General features: G+C 34.9%; 1 protein-coding gene across 4 annotated transcripts in view; it reads right to left on the bottom strand.

Annotated features, from left to right (window-relative positions):
- LOC149773632 (uncharacterized) overlaps window positions 1-15,310 on the bottom strand; it is a 122,700-nt gene that overhangs the window by 96,534 nt on the left and 10,856 nt on the right. For all 4 annotated transcript variants that reach the window (XM_089946084.1, XM_089946085.1, XM_089946086.1 and 1 more), the window contains exon 2: window positions 4,002-4,475. In XM_089946084.1, coding sequence (XP_089802210.1) covers window positions 4,002-4,475 — 474 coding nt within the window. The remainder of the gene's footprint in view (window positions 1-4,001; window positions 4,476-15,310) is intronic.

Below are 15,310 nucleotides of genomic sequence, written 5' to 3'. Positions count from 1 at the left end.
AATCTTTCTGTACAGGTAGGTTATTATTGTAACATACCCAACTTTAACACAAATCTTTCTGTACAGGTAGGTTATTATTGTAACATACCCAACTTTAACACAGATCTTTCTGTACAGGTAGGTTATTATTGTAACATACCCAACTTTAACACAAATCTTTTTGTACAGGTAGGTTATTATTGTAACATACCCAACAGTTAGAGGTTCTGCATATTATGTTATCATAATATAATTTAATGCAGTTAATACCTTTTCCTTGTTTGTCCTTTGTATTGTGACCTTTCAAAACAAATATTTACAAAGGTACTTTTGCTACATTACACAAATTTGATCCTCTGTAACTTCTCATTCAGAGATAAGCATTATTAGACATGATAAATTTATTTATTTTGTAATAAAATGGTATGTCTGTCTCAATTACTTCTGCCTTGATTTTATAATTTTCTTTTACAGGTCAACATAACAATACTTTGTAAATATTTCTTGCTACATGATGTTGACATTGTTCACATTAAGGGTACAAAGAGTAGACCTAAATAAAACCTACTGTATATTTCTAGTTTCATGATAAAAAAAATATGAGGATGGTCTGACCGAGCAAAATATTTTGTTTACTAATTTTTCTCCCTCCAATTACCAAAGAGTGACCCATGGTTCCATGACCTACTTTGTATTCCTTTGTGAAAAGACCTTGTCAGCATACTCAACATGGCATATTCTTAATCTGCATTTGTCTGACATAAATTGTGGAAGCCACAGCAGCTCAGCCGAGTGTTGGATTTGTAATCAAAACATTGCGAGTTTGACAGTCATCAAGACCAGCCTGTCTGACTTCAAATGTCCTAGGGATAGGCACTTAGCTCTCATTTTCTTGACACGATACAAGTTCCTAAATAATTTTTGTGTTTGTCGGATAACTCGCAGGAGACATGGTAGCAGATGAGCATTAGATGTGTAATCCAAGGGTTTTGTTGGGGAAAATGGAAACAAAGCTGGTTTTGTTTTATGCATGGTGTATATAGCTGTTTATAGCTCAATAAATTATTCTGCTATTATACTCTTTTTACCACTCAAGGGTGTATTGCCATCTACAATTTTAAAAAATTTTAAAAATTTATTTAAAAAGTTCTATAACAAGTAGCCAATGCCTAGAAGACGTTGCTTATGCCATTCAGCATTACTTTAAGTGCTTGTCTGACACGTGATTCAATCAACTTAAATGTTTAGTTTCTTTCCTTTAATGTCCACTCAATCATGATCAGGAGTGGTGATCATCGATCTTGTCCATAGGATCCCATGTGCAATGGACAAGGTCTCTCCATGCTCCAAATTTGGGGGACACAACATTTTTGTGAGACAAAAGAAAATAATACAGAATGCACCAACAGTGCTATAAAAATCGCATGATCTTGCAGCTTAACAAGTTTTGCAACCCTAACTTTCTCCAAACAAAATTTTAAACCAAAACTAAACTTTTATTTATTTATAACTGTTAACTTTTCAGCACATACAACATTATGAAGTAAGCCAACAGTAATATCTGCACAGGGTTTTAACCACACTATAAAACATACTTCTCAAGTTCATTTATTTTATTTTTCTGTTGTTGATTTCGGTTTGTGCATTATTTTTCAACCTCACTTTTCCTTATTTTCCTTATTATTCTCTCACTCGGCAACTTTCATTTTCCAATGCTTATTTTTTAACAGTTTCAGTGTTACCCATTACCCTCATTTGCGCTTCAGAGACCAAATTTTTAATTTGACCCCCATTTTTAGTACCAAAGTTTGTTTTTTACTCAGTCTGACCCCCAGTTTTGACACCAAGGTGATTTTTGACTCTCAGTCTTGCACCCCTAGGAGATACACTGACTTTTTTTTAAATAAAATAAGAAAAAGATATTAATTTTATTCAGAAATGATAACCACATTGCAAATGTCCAATATCAATATCACTGAGCCTGAGGATTCTGCATGATACAATATTTCCATATAATGACTGAACCCATAAAATCACCCATAAACCCCTAAAAATTAGCAAAATGAATTTTATACAAGTTATATAATGCAACAAATTTAATACAAAGTTCTATAATACAATAATACTATGTTCAAACAAATTCGACATTTAATCATGAAGGAAAGATGGTCCAACTTGAGTTGATACACTAACACCAACATAATTTCAGCTTATGGATCCAAAGCAACCATACTCCACCCAAATCTATTTTCCAACTTCTGCTTCTTACTGAAACTCTCTCTCTCTCTCTGTCTATAACAAAAACAATGTATGATCTTCAATTAAGCAAAAATGTTCAATTCAGTTTCATCTACATTTGGAATTCCTGGAAATTTTCTCAAGTGGTTCCCAATCAAAGCAAAAGGGACAGATGCTTTACTGTCCAAAATAATTTCCAGGAATTCATGATAATAAAACCCTTTCTGACATTCTGAGTGACAATAATTTCAAATCAACCACTGTGGCAGCCATAATGGATTAAATGCACAATTTTCAATTAGGGCCAACTGACACTATTATAAGACATTTGGTGAAAACCTCATGTTGATAAGACCATCCATTCAAAAGAATTAGATTTTCAACACCTTCAATGTGGCTAGCATATCTGAGGTTAGACCACAACCTTTTTCATTAAGGTTCCAATAGATACCATACCGAGTATTATGGTGAAAACCCGCATGATGGATGCCACCATTTCTATAAAAGATGTCAAATCTGCACCATCTTCATTTTGTCTCCGTAAGTTGGTCTATGACCAATTAAGCTAAAAGTAAGAGCTAATAAAAGAAGACCCATGCTGATCTGTTATCAATCACATGATAGCTGACGTTTGTGAATATAAATTTACACATAATGAAATCACAGGGATTACCATCCAAGAGAAGTGTGTGTGTGTGTGTGATTTGGATTTTTAACATAGCTTTAACAATTATTCAGTCAAACAGCTACGATGTCTGCAGTGTGACAGCTTATAGTGCTGTCTAGCACTGGGGCATCATGCCCCACCCAGTCACATTATCCTGACACCAGGCAGACCAGTCTTAACACTAACCTGTTAATGCTAAGCGCCAAGCGAGGCACCTGTTAGTACCATTTTTTAAAGTCTTTGGTATGAATTGACCGAGGACTGAACCAATGACCTCGCGCACTTTGAAGCAGATCAGATTTGTAAAATTATATTTCAACTCCATTATAAATTGCATAATGTACCATGGACAACTCACAAACCCATTTATAACACTGGATCAAGCATGGATCCCACTTTGTTTTAAGAAGAATGTGAAAAGAACTGAATCTTGTTGTCAAATGTGAACAAAAACACAATCAAAATTCATAAACAAAACCCTGGTATATTGCACATATTATTATAACAGTGGTTAGCATCTGGAAATACAAATCAACATCACAAAATTCTCAACATTTTATAAAAAGCCCTTCATTTCTCATTACAATATAAATAACAATGATGAAATTTTGATCTGTGGAAATGTCAGACTTTAAGAATTAAATACCAATTAAATGTTTTGTCAGGTGAAATTCTTGTTTAATTCCATCTTTAATTCGGTTTCAGTGTAATCATCATAAATGTGGTTTGTCCTTTTGTAGTGCAATGTGAAAAATGTCAAACTACCAACACAAATATGTTCATGAGCATTTCTGTGAAAACTTAATTGACTACCAGCTGTGTTTTGATCTATGATTTGCAAACTTACATGTGGTACTGTTACACTTAATTAAAAGCAGACATGTTTCTATTATCAAGTTATTTTTAAAAAATCAAATCAAATAAACAGGGTGAAAATAATAAAATAAATAATAATTCATTTCAATTGATAACTGAACACTGTTATCAATATCATTGTGCAAAACCAACATTTTTTTAGTTTCCTATTGCACTGGCTTTAAAATTAAGGTAGGCAGGTAGTTTTCTTTTAAATATATGTGATTATTTTGTGGGGGGTTTTTTAACCACAGATTCTCACCTGTGGACTTGACTGATGATTGTGCTGAGAATGTGACATCATCTGCTGCTGTGGTGATGACTGATTAGGACCCGTAGCCTGCGATGCTAGTGGCTGTTGATTCGGTGATGGTTGTGATTGAGATGCGGGTTGAGATGATCTTGTCAGCTGCCCGGGTGATGGCTGGGGTTGGTGCTGCTGCCCAGGTGATGGCTGGGGTGCAGGTCTTTGTTGATGAGGTGAAGGTTGTGGCGTGGGTCGCTGCTGCTGCGACTGATGAGGTGATTGTTGAGGTGCAGGACGTTGATGCGGTGACAGTACAGACTGAGAGTTAAGATGTGGTGGCGGTGATGACCCTGGTGGTTGTCCCGGAGGCTGAGGTGGTTGTTGTGGTGGCACCTGTTGTCCCATCATTGGCTGGGACTGACTACTGTGAGTGGGCAGACCTGGATTTTGATACCCACTTTGATTTTGTTGACCATAGTGAGAGGGCATCTGTAATAGAAAAAAATGGCATGGATTTTAAGAAAACAACAAGATTTTAAAAAACCTCTTTAATACACCGTCAGAAGATTAAGAAGTGAAACACTGACACTTTACTAAGCCAAATCATCTGGATCTTGCCTTGCAATGCAGTCCCATCATGTTTTGATCCAAAATATGTCCTTTCTGATCAAACCCTGTCTACTGGATACCTTGGCAAACACGCCGAAAGTGTTGGTTTCAGCTGTGTCCATAACACAAGTTTCCAAGTAATTCTGAGTAAATTAATTACCTTTAATAAATAAGGACCTTTTCCATATATTCACTCAAATTAAGTGATAATGTGGTTGGGGAGATAATGATTGACCACTTACAAATTTATACAATATGATGGTACATGAAAGACCTGTAACCATGCATAAAATACAGATCAGTCATATATTTTTCATTATCTGCACAATTCTTAAGACATCAAAGTCATGCACATGGGAAACAGAGACTTTAATCTGAAAAAATTCAAACAGGTGTTATATCAATAAATGGGGATTAATCTATTTCAAATTAACTGCACAAGATCGTAAACACTCGCTTTTAAGTCTAGTAAAGCTGCAAACAACAAAGAACTGACCTGCCATACCATAATGCACCTGCAGATTAGGGTGTATGTTGTTTGTTCCGATTACTCCTAACAAACTGCACTTACCCAGATCTGCTGCCACATTATGCGACACCGACATGATTTTGGTATTCCACAAAAAAAAAAAGCTGAAAATGTGAAAGGGGGGTTTGGGGGTCCTCCCCCAACGGGGTCTCAAGGGGCAGCACACCTGATCCGGGGGTCTAAAAATGCATTTCACAATCATAAAAAACTGCTAGTGCAATTTATGATCATAATATATAACAAAATAATCATCTGAAAAACTAACAAAGTTAACAAAAAACAACTTATTTATTGTCACACGAATTTGTTCTCCAATACTACTGATGCTTAAATTATTTCATGTGCATGTCAGGGATCACATTGTAATTAGGTGACAACAATTTCTCAATTTTTGCGGCAAATATATTATACTTCTTTCTTTTCATAACAAATCTGTAAAATATAGACCCAAGTACATCAACCAGAGGTCTCGCTAGGATTTTAAAACTAAGAGTCCAGGACTCCCATTTTGGTAAAAATAGGAATCCCACCATCGAAAGTTAGAGTCCCCTCTTCCCTTCTTTCCTACAGAATCAACACAAATGTGAGTGCAACTATTTTTAGATAGAGAGGTTTTCGTAATGTAATCACTCACTATAACATAGCTTCATTACAACAGTCCACTGACAGGATTTCAAATTTATGGTTTATTTATTTGTATATATACTTGTTGTAATTTTAAGCAAATAAATAGTATCTGATTTGCTTTTTCCCCCGTATTTTTGCAAATACATGTCAAGTCAGAAAACAGCTTAGACCTTAAAGCACATCTTGCGAATTCCACAACATAGCATTGTCCCATATGTTTCTGACCTACATAATTTGCATTTTATATATTTTCTGAATATATCTGCACGATGATTTAAGAAAACAGACAATCTAATAAACTGGTACATCCCAGACTTAGTGAAGTCTGCCATTATTTCCCGTAAGGCCTACTGGTTCACTTACAGTTTCAAACTAATTTTATGATGAAATAGCATATAAGAGGCAGTTAATATATACAGTACAGGTATACAAGCATCGCAGAATCATGCTATAGCACACTTTTTTTTCCACTATGAATTCAGACATTATACGATTGTGGCTTGGTTAAAAAATTCTACAATAATTTTACCAATTTCATGACAAACAAAAACGTTTTGTGCCAAGAAAAACGAGATTGATTTGATATCTTGGCAATATCTTTTGTTTCTTCAAGCAAATAGTGACTTGTCATTGCCATCAGGTGAATTAGGTGACTCTTCACTGCCACCAGGTAAATTAGGTGAGTTCTGCACACCAGTGTTTTACCTAGAGTGCTGGATCATAGGTTTCTTGCAAATTTGTGTCCATCCCAAATCTTAACACTTGTGCATCCTCTTGGTACACTTTTTCATAAGGAAAAAAATTGACATTTAAACAATGAATTGTAAGTCTGAAAACATTACTCAGAAGAAGAAAAAAATTAGAATTATTGTACTTCTGCTGGTAGATAACAAAGAAACATTAAAGTTAAATGTATGCATGATTTAGATTAGAAAATTCTTTTGTGCAGCTCATTTCAGGTGAATGAGGTAATCAAATCCAATATCTTCATGGTTGCTTGAGCAATTGATACAACAATTATTACAATAACTAAATGTCAAAGGAACAGATGACATAGTTTACTGATGGGAAATAAAAGGTCACAAAACTATTAAAGTAAACGAGATTATCTGGTCCACTATTAGCACATTAATCATTACCTAGTATTTTTCTTTGTCCCTTGGAAATATTTTGGAAGAAAGTGAAATTAAGTGTCCCCTGCTGATGTGATGCCAACATAACAATGCAATGGTTTAAAAAAAAAAAAAACATGGACAGAAAGGTTAGTTTGTTATCAGATGTGGTTTATTTTTCTAAACAACCAAATTAAGTGGCAATAATAAATGTAACAAACTTACAGTAGTTGGTATCATCATCATTGACCAATTAATCCTTAAAGTCACTTTCCAGGTAAGCAACAATATCTGCATCCTATTACTTCAATTAGCAACAACACCGAGGGCAATCACCCTCTAGATAATGATAACCAAATAAAGTGGACAACTTGTATGAAGATACAATCTGCCAATCAACCCATTTTACATCATTTTCAAATCTAAATTTTACTGTTTCTGGCACCATCGATGTAATTTTTTCCCTTTGTGTTGCAATGTTTATTTTATCTATGTATGCTAAAATTTGATTGGTTAAGCTGCCTAAATAATGAGGAAATGGATTGAAATCAAGCCAATGGTTTGTGCCACTGTAACTATACAGGCATAGACTAATACTGCCACTCAAAAGCAGCAGCCTGGATACAGGTAAACTTCACCACGAAATGAGGGAGGAAAATGTGACGCATTATTGTGGAGGTACGGGCTAGTGAGTAAAACAATGAACCAAAACTTGACTGCAACATTCAGCCATGCTGACAGTGAACTAGCATTGACTGGATTTTAACCTACAATGTACCTGTTATCATGAAAACAAGAAGAAGATGTGACTTTATTAGTAGTAGCTTTTAACAGACTTCATATTTTACTTGGCAATGACCAATATATACATGCTTTTAAGTTGAGTCAAACAGCAAGCAACAAAGAAAATGATCTGCCATATCATAATGCACCCGCAGATCAGGGTGTAAACTATCTGTTCTACTGCTTATTCTTAACAAATTACACAGACCTAGATCTGGGTCTCTGCAGTTGGAGTCATCTTATAAGCGAATTATATGATAACAAAAACAAAATACATGGAGTAAGGTACTTTCATTAAACCAAGTATCCAGACCTTACAATTCATGATACCATATTTTTAACATCAGGTCTATTCTAGCATTTGTGACTGCAGCGTCTGCAAAAATGTCTGGAAAATCATACTAAAAAATCAACACTGTGTACAAAAGTAATACATAATTTAAAGCCCAGTCGTTTTATCTTTATTAAATCCCTTCCATATTCAGCAGATTTTGCCTTTGTTTTTTTTTAATGGAGTGGAGCAGGATTTCTCCTCGAATATATCAGCTTAAAAATAGACCATGTTACATTTGTAAATAGTACAAATAATATTAGAGACTTTGTTGATCTACAGAACAAATTTGGAGCATAAAGAATATTTTACCCGTACTAAACAGCCAGACATTGCAACCACTTTGAATACCCTAATTAGAGTTAGTTATCTTGACCCTCCCAGCTTTTATATCTTTGCATTGACAAAGAGGGACCAAAGTAACTAATCGAAAGAAAGCATTCTCTAAGAGATCACCATATTCTCGGCAGTCAGTCATGACAATTTCTTGTCATGAATTAGTGGTGAATTTTACTTTCAATACATCCATTAACTACGTTTCACAGGGGACCCAAGTGGCAGAGTGGTCTAAAGTGCTCGCTGTTACAGATGACTGCCATCTCTCCACATTGTCATCGTGGGTTCTAGTCTCGGGCTCAGCAAACGTGAGTATGTAAGAAAGCTTGCTGGTAGCTTCTCATAGGTCGGTGGTTCTTTCTGGTTTTTCCCAGGTTCTTCTTCCACCATTAATACTGGCCGCCATGTATAGCCTATCTTGTGCTGAAAAATGGCATTAAACCCTATAACCCTATTTCCAGCATGGGATTGCGTTTTATTGGCGATTAATTAAATGCTTGAATGGCAAAATGTTTAATTTAAAACCACAATCGTTTTAATTAATGGATCAATCAAGAAAAAAAATTAATGGGAATAGCACTCAGTGCATACTTCTGAACTTAAAAATCACAGTTGCACAAAGAAGTTTATTTTCTTTTCTGTCTCTGAGTTGGAAATGACCTGCCAGTGATGGAATTTCTAACCTCGAGACTCGAAAGAAACAGAGATAGTGTCAGCTCAAAGGAGGAGAAGAAGAGTCAATCACCAAAATTTGTTAGAAAATTGAAGAACTGGAAAAGTTAATTGTCAATTCTGTTATGTACATCCTTGATATTTGAATAATATATAACCGTCATTATTGTATGGGTATATTTTTGCATAAAAAATTATCTGAGCAGTTGATAACAGAATATTTTGAAAATAAAGTATAAAATAATCTTCTGTCTGTTTCATATACAAAATATACACACAGTAATGTATAGTGAGAATGAAAAACTTTTACAAAAATGAGACTGTATATATCTCTTACAAAATACTGTACAGTTATATTTCAGTATTCAACATGCGACAATTACATCATTGGTTTCCAGAAAAAAACAAGCAATCAGAGCTATGGGCTTATGACTGTCCATAAAGAATTGACTCTGAGATTTTAGTTTTGACTCTAGATTTTCATGTCAATGGTCACCTGACTTGTCTGTTTGGAAATCTATTGAGAACCCTGAATGATGAATTGTAAATTTACATAAATTTAGTCTCTTTTGCCATCATTTCAATAGAAAAAAAAATCAATCTTTCTCACTACTGGGGTGACTTTGACATCGAAAATGTTACACTAAGGGCTGAGAAGCACATCACATTGCAACTCACCTGACTACCATGAACCTTGAATTGCTTCATTTCCAGATACATTGTTTTAAATTGAATGTTCACTCAAGAGATCTCGGAAACGCTTAATTACGCGTATTTGTACGCCAATTTTTGATCTGGGACGCAGAAAATCACTGAGGCGGGAGTCCTCCGTACGCATGTAATAGTTGTGCGTCAAAATTCAAAGACTTGCCAGTCCTGCTTCGGCCACCTGCTTTGTGGGAAAATGTGTTGATCAATTAGCTCTGCTGATATTTACAATGACAGAATTCAGTGACTGAAAGACCACTTGATGTACATACATGTTGCCATTATAAGAGTACATAAAAAAGAAAATGATGCAATAGCTGGCCATCTAGTTCAAAGGCTCTGACTGGCGACCGGGTGGGGAAATGTACTTATATTTACAGTGATTGAATTCAGAGTCATCAAGACCCAGAAATGTACATGCTGTCATTTATAAAAGTACATCAAATAAACAACTTTAGCTTTCGTTATTGTGTTCATTTCCGAATGTATCAGAATAAGTAGTGCACGTGACCTCAGAATCGAGACAAGTTGAGACTTAGACAAAATGCCATTCGTAAATTTGGACAAGTATTTTGGGGTTAAACGGCAAACTTACGAAGATTCTAACGAGATTCAGAAGAGTGCTAAAACTGCTAGAATTGATAGTTCGGATAGGACAGTAGCTAAGTGTAAGAAAGTGTGTGATGCCTAGCTTAGAGTTTGGAATAAGTCCTTACTTGGATTGACAAAATTCAGTATCACTCTGATGGACGAACAAGAGCTATTTAAGAGGTACATTGACTGACCCTCACCTTAGCCCGGTTAGTTCTAGTGTTGTAGTGAAATGTATTCATTAAGACATCAGTAGCTAGGCCTAGCTTTGATATAAATTACGCTGAGAAACTCTTGCCCATTCACAAGCATATGTTTTGATAGCTGATTTACCATTAACCCTTTTCCAAGTAAGGCAGAAACTATCAATTTCCTGCATGATATCCTTTGACGATAAAATATACAAACATGTGTTTTAAGATTAGAATCGGTGATCTGGATATATATTAACTGCCTCTTGTACACTATTTCGTCATAAAATTAGTTTGAAACTGTATCACTAAGTCTGGATGTACCAGTTTATTAGATAGTCTGTTTTCGTAAATCATTGGTCAAATATTTTCAGAAAAAATATACAAATCATTGAAAGCAAAGCCAAGGTATTATTTTATTACAGATTTAACTTTAAAATGCAAATTATGTAGGTCAGAAACATACGGACAATACTATGTTGTGGAATTCGCGAGATGTGCTTTAAGGTCTAAGCTGTTTTCCGATTTGACACGCATTTGTGAAAATAGGGAGGGGAAAAAACAGCAAATTAGATACTATTTAACCATTGCCTAAAATTACTACAAGGACATAGACAAATAAATAAACCACAAATTTGCAATCCTGTCAATTGACTGTTGTAATGAAGCTATATTAAAGTGAGTGATTATATTAAGAAAACCTCTTCATTTAAAAATAGTTGCACTCACGTTTGTGTTGATTCTGTAGGAAAGAAGGGACTGCAACTTTTGATGGTGGGACTCCCATTTTTGGTAAAAATGGGAGTCATGGACTCTTAGTTTTAAAATCCTAGTGAAACCTCTGTTCACTGCTGTCTTACAGTTTAATCACATTTCATAACCTTGCCATTGCTAGCACCAACAGATCAACATCAATGAAATGTTGCAAGCATATTTTTAGACTTTTTGCTGACACAAAAGCGTGCCCAGAGGGAAGATATGTGTAACAGGACAAAAAATATTGGGCAGCCATGACCAGACCAGATTTTACATGTCCCATTTTGTCTGAAGTGACTTGTTCACGACATATCTTTTCCTTATAGACAGTTTTCACTTAGGTGGAACTAGTATACTGTTGCCATAACAAAACAGTCCAATAAAAACAAACAACCAGTCCTGGCCTGAATAATATTTTTCTGTCTGGTTATCAGCTTTTCATTAAAGACTACATAAACTGCAATATTTCTTTATCAATTTCAAAATCTCTTTATTCTATTCACTTTTATTAACAAGTCCACCATGTTACAGCCAACCATCTGCAAATTAACAATTCTTCAGACCTTTTCACTGCCAAAGGACACTACACAGTTTAGCTATATGCTGCAAAACACTACAATTGAGCAACACACACTATCTTTAGCAGCAGTCTGCATTAACATCATTTCAATGATTGTCTGGGAAAATTGCAATACTGTAATAAATCTTACAGTTTGTACTCTATCAAAGATTGTTAATTCTTGGCAGCCTGCCAAAGAGCCAGATTTTGTTTTGATGGGAATTTCCATGTCTATTTATAAAAATCTGTCCTCCAGCAACTTCAATCAGGTGCTGTATAAACCTGCTTATTAGTTCACTGATTAGGTGTCACTTTCTCCATTCAAACCAAGCAATGTCCATTCCATAGTTTCCCAATCTATAAGATGTGATTATGGCTGAACAGAAGGATGCTTGTTAAAACAATCTGAATCAACTACTTGGGTTTCTTTACTCGTCATTTTAATCTATCTTTGCAAGTTCTCATATTTAGTTCTCAGAACTTCACAATAATATGAAACAAGCATAAAACACAAACTTTTTTTAAATAAAAAAAAATGGAAGGAAAATTCATCAATCTTGGAAGAAAAAATCATGGTAATAGTGTGAAATATGTGGAAAAGATTTCAATAAAACTGGACGATTCATTTTATGCGATGCTGATTTAATATTGTGTTTTATAAACAATTAAAAGTTTATTTCCTCCTTCAAACTGCAAAAAACTGACATGTATCTCAATATCTATCACATGATTTCGGCCAGGTTGTTATGGTAACAAAGTCATAAAACAATGTTTCTTTAAAAAAATTTATTAGTTTAATAAACTTTAATGTGCATTGCCTTAACTGTTATTACATTATTTTACTCAAAAGTATAGTAACATGGCCATTTTAAAAATCAAAATAATAGTAAACATTACACAGGGTTCATACAGAATTCTGAACGATAAATTCGAAGACTTTTCCCTAACTTTCAAAGACCACAGAGATTTCCAAGACCTAGTTTTGGTAACATTTTGTATACAAGTTATGTTATATGAGAAAACAACGAATGCAAAATACTACAATATAGTTTAATGATGAAATGAAACTGAACCAGTCATCAAAAAAAAGAAACCAGAACAACTCGACAATTTTATTTGTATTTATGGAAAGAAATTAAAATGCTTGGGTTTATTTAATTTTCAAAGACTTTTAAAGACCTCAGGGTAATCAGCTTGATCTTAGGGCATAACCGATTAGCATTTTTCTACTGATTTCCGATTCCGGATATTGGGCATGAAATTTTTCCGATTCCGGATACGATTCAATTAATCGGAAATGCTAAATTAAAAGGTTTTTCAAATTAACTTTTTAAACCGTGTTACACACGTTTTGCATATCACACCGATGTCACAAGGGGAAGGATATGGCAGGACTATAGCAAAATGCAACGAAGTTCAAAGCCACAAAGAATCCATGAAATTTTTTATTTTTTTGCCAGTTCCGACCCATTCTTTGTTCAACAATTAGTTGATCTTGCCGCCAGGCTTTTATTTTCCCGCCTTAATCATTTATGTCGGCAAGCGGCCAGTTCCATCCTGTACTTTATTCAACAATTAGTTGATCTTGCCGCCATGCTTTAATGTCGCGATCAAATAAAAATAAAACAGGCTTTTGTTTGGTACTATAAAGTTGGCCTCTTGCGGAATCATTTTCTTTTAATACCTCATTAGCATGTGTCAATGTATTCAATATTATGCCTTCATTATTGAGGATGTTGACATAAACGGGTAGGACTGTATTATATATTTTAATAAATTTAAATCTTTCGGTCTAACTCAAGTATTATCGTTTCACCCCGTTGTGTTGACCATATTGGACTTTTCTGACTTCTTATTTAACTTTATTAACGCACTATCGAATGACACGCAGTGTTAGACACGGTGCTATAGAAATTCAACTTTATTATTTTTATTATCCGAATCGGTCGTTCCTGCCTTGTCCGACTCCGATTAATCGGAAGTTCATACTATCCGGTGGAATCCGATTTCCGGATCAAAAGTCGGTTATGCCCTACTTGATCTTCCCAAACTTTCAAGGCCTTGAAAAGGCTACCTCATTTTTCCCAAACTGTCAAAGACCATATGAATCCTGTTACAAATGATGGAAATGTGTTAGTTTCATCTTGTTCCCCAGATCCTGGATTGCATGACAGGTGGTAATCATAGTAAAGTGTATTTCATCTCCATTCATATAATAACTAGAATGATGCCATTTGACGGACAGAGTAAAATGTATCTTCAGGGACCTCTACTATGAGGGACGACTTCTCATTTACAACCACAATCATCATGTATGGATGATTTTATCATTTAAACAGTCTCATCAGCAATCACAATTTTCTGGAAAAAATGCATTTTGACACTGCTCTCAATGACCATTTCAGAAAAACAAATGAACACCAATATTCATTTAATCCATTACAGCCACAACCCTTTAGGAGTGTCTACAAAGTGCAGATTCTTCTAAAACAACACCATTAAGCATGACCACATTGCAAAAACAGATAAGCAACACAGAGCTTTATTTATTCCTTTGAAGCCTTGGCAGTTTTGGAGTGTTTGTGCTATAAAAAGGAGAATCTAGCCTGGCTACTGCTTCTGTAGATCATGCAGGTAGCCAATGTAGGTTAGAGACTGAGCACAAAATTAAATTATTTATCCCTACAGCTGAAACAATTTCAAGGTAGAATACTGTAACATGATCTGAGAAATCTGCTTGTCCAGCATTCCAGTATGGAAAATATCTTGCACTTAACCCAATTTTGTATACATAACGAAAGACACAAAAAATCCCATTGTTGTGTGAGTTCATGAAAATCATAATTCTTCAAGAGTAGTAGTAACAAGATTTTCACACAAAAAATGTCCAAAAAGCCAAGCCAAGACCACTACTTTTTAACTATTGAGTGTCAAAACCAATGACTTTCCTGCAATACCTATGTTAATATAATCTTCCGATCAAGAAGTGTAGCAATAACAAGATTCTCAAGATGGCTGCCTTACTAGATGTCAAATTGTCACCATATTCATTTGTGACCAACCCGACACCATAACAAATCTTTTGACAAAAGCACAAGTCAATATGACCACCATAGTGGCTGTCAAATTGGCAACATTTTCATTTAGGTGGAACCAGATTTCAAAGAAGTCTTTCGGAGAAATTTTCATGTCAATATGACCATCAATCAAGGTTTTCAAATGACCACCATGGTGGCCGTATTGGATATGAGACCTGTGCCATCTTCGTTAGGATTCAGTAAAGAGCAAAACAAGTCAATATGACCATCAATCCTAGAGTAGCAGTAACAAAAAGTTTTGCAAGATGGTAAATTAGAAGTGAGATCACTACCATTTTATTTACAAGCAGCTTGACACCAAACAGTCTTTAGATATGATAATCCCTTGAGGAGAAGCTGAAATTTAAATTGACAAGATGGCCACTGGTGGCCATCTTGGATGTGCTAGAAATACCATTTTCGTTTAGGACTAACAGGACTTT

This window comes from Sinohyriopsis cumingii, unplaced genomic scaffold (genome assembly GCF_028554795.1).
Source record: "Sinohyriopsis cumingii isolate HCF-2022 unplaced genomic scaffold, ASM2855479v2 utg000622l, whole genome shotgun sequence".
Taxonomy (NCBI): domain Eukaryota; kingdom Metazoa; phylum Mollusca; class Bivalvia; order Unionida; family Unionidae; genus Sinohyriopsis; species Sinohyriopsis cumingii.
Note: the sequence above shows the minus strand (reverse complement) of the source record. Positions and strands in the feature narration are given on the sequence as shown.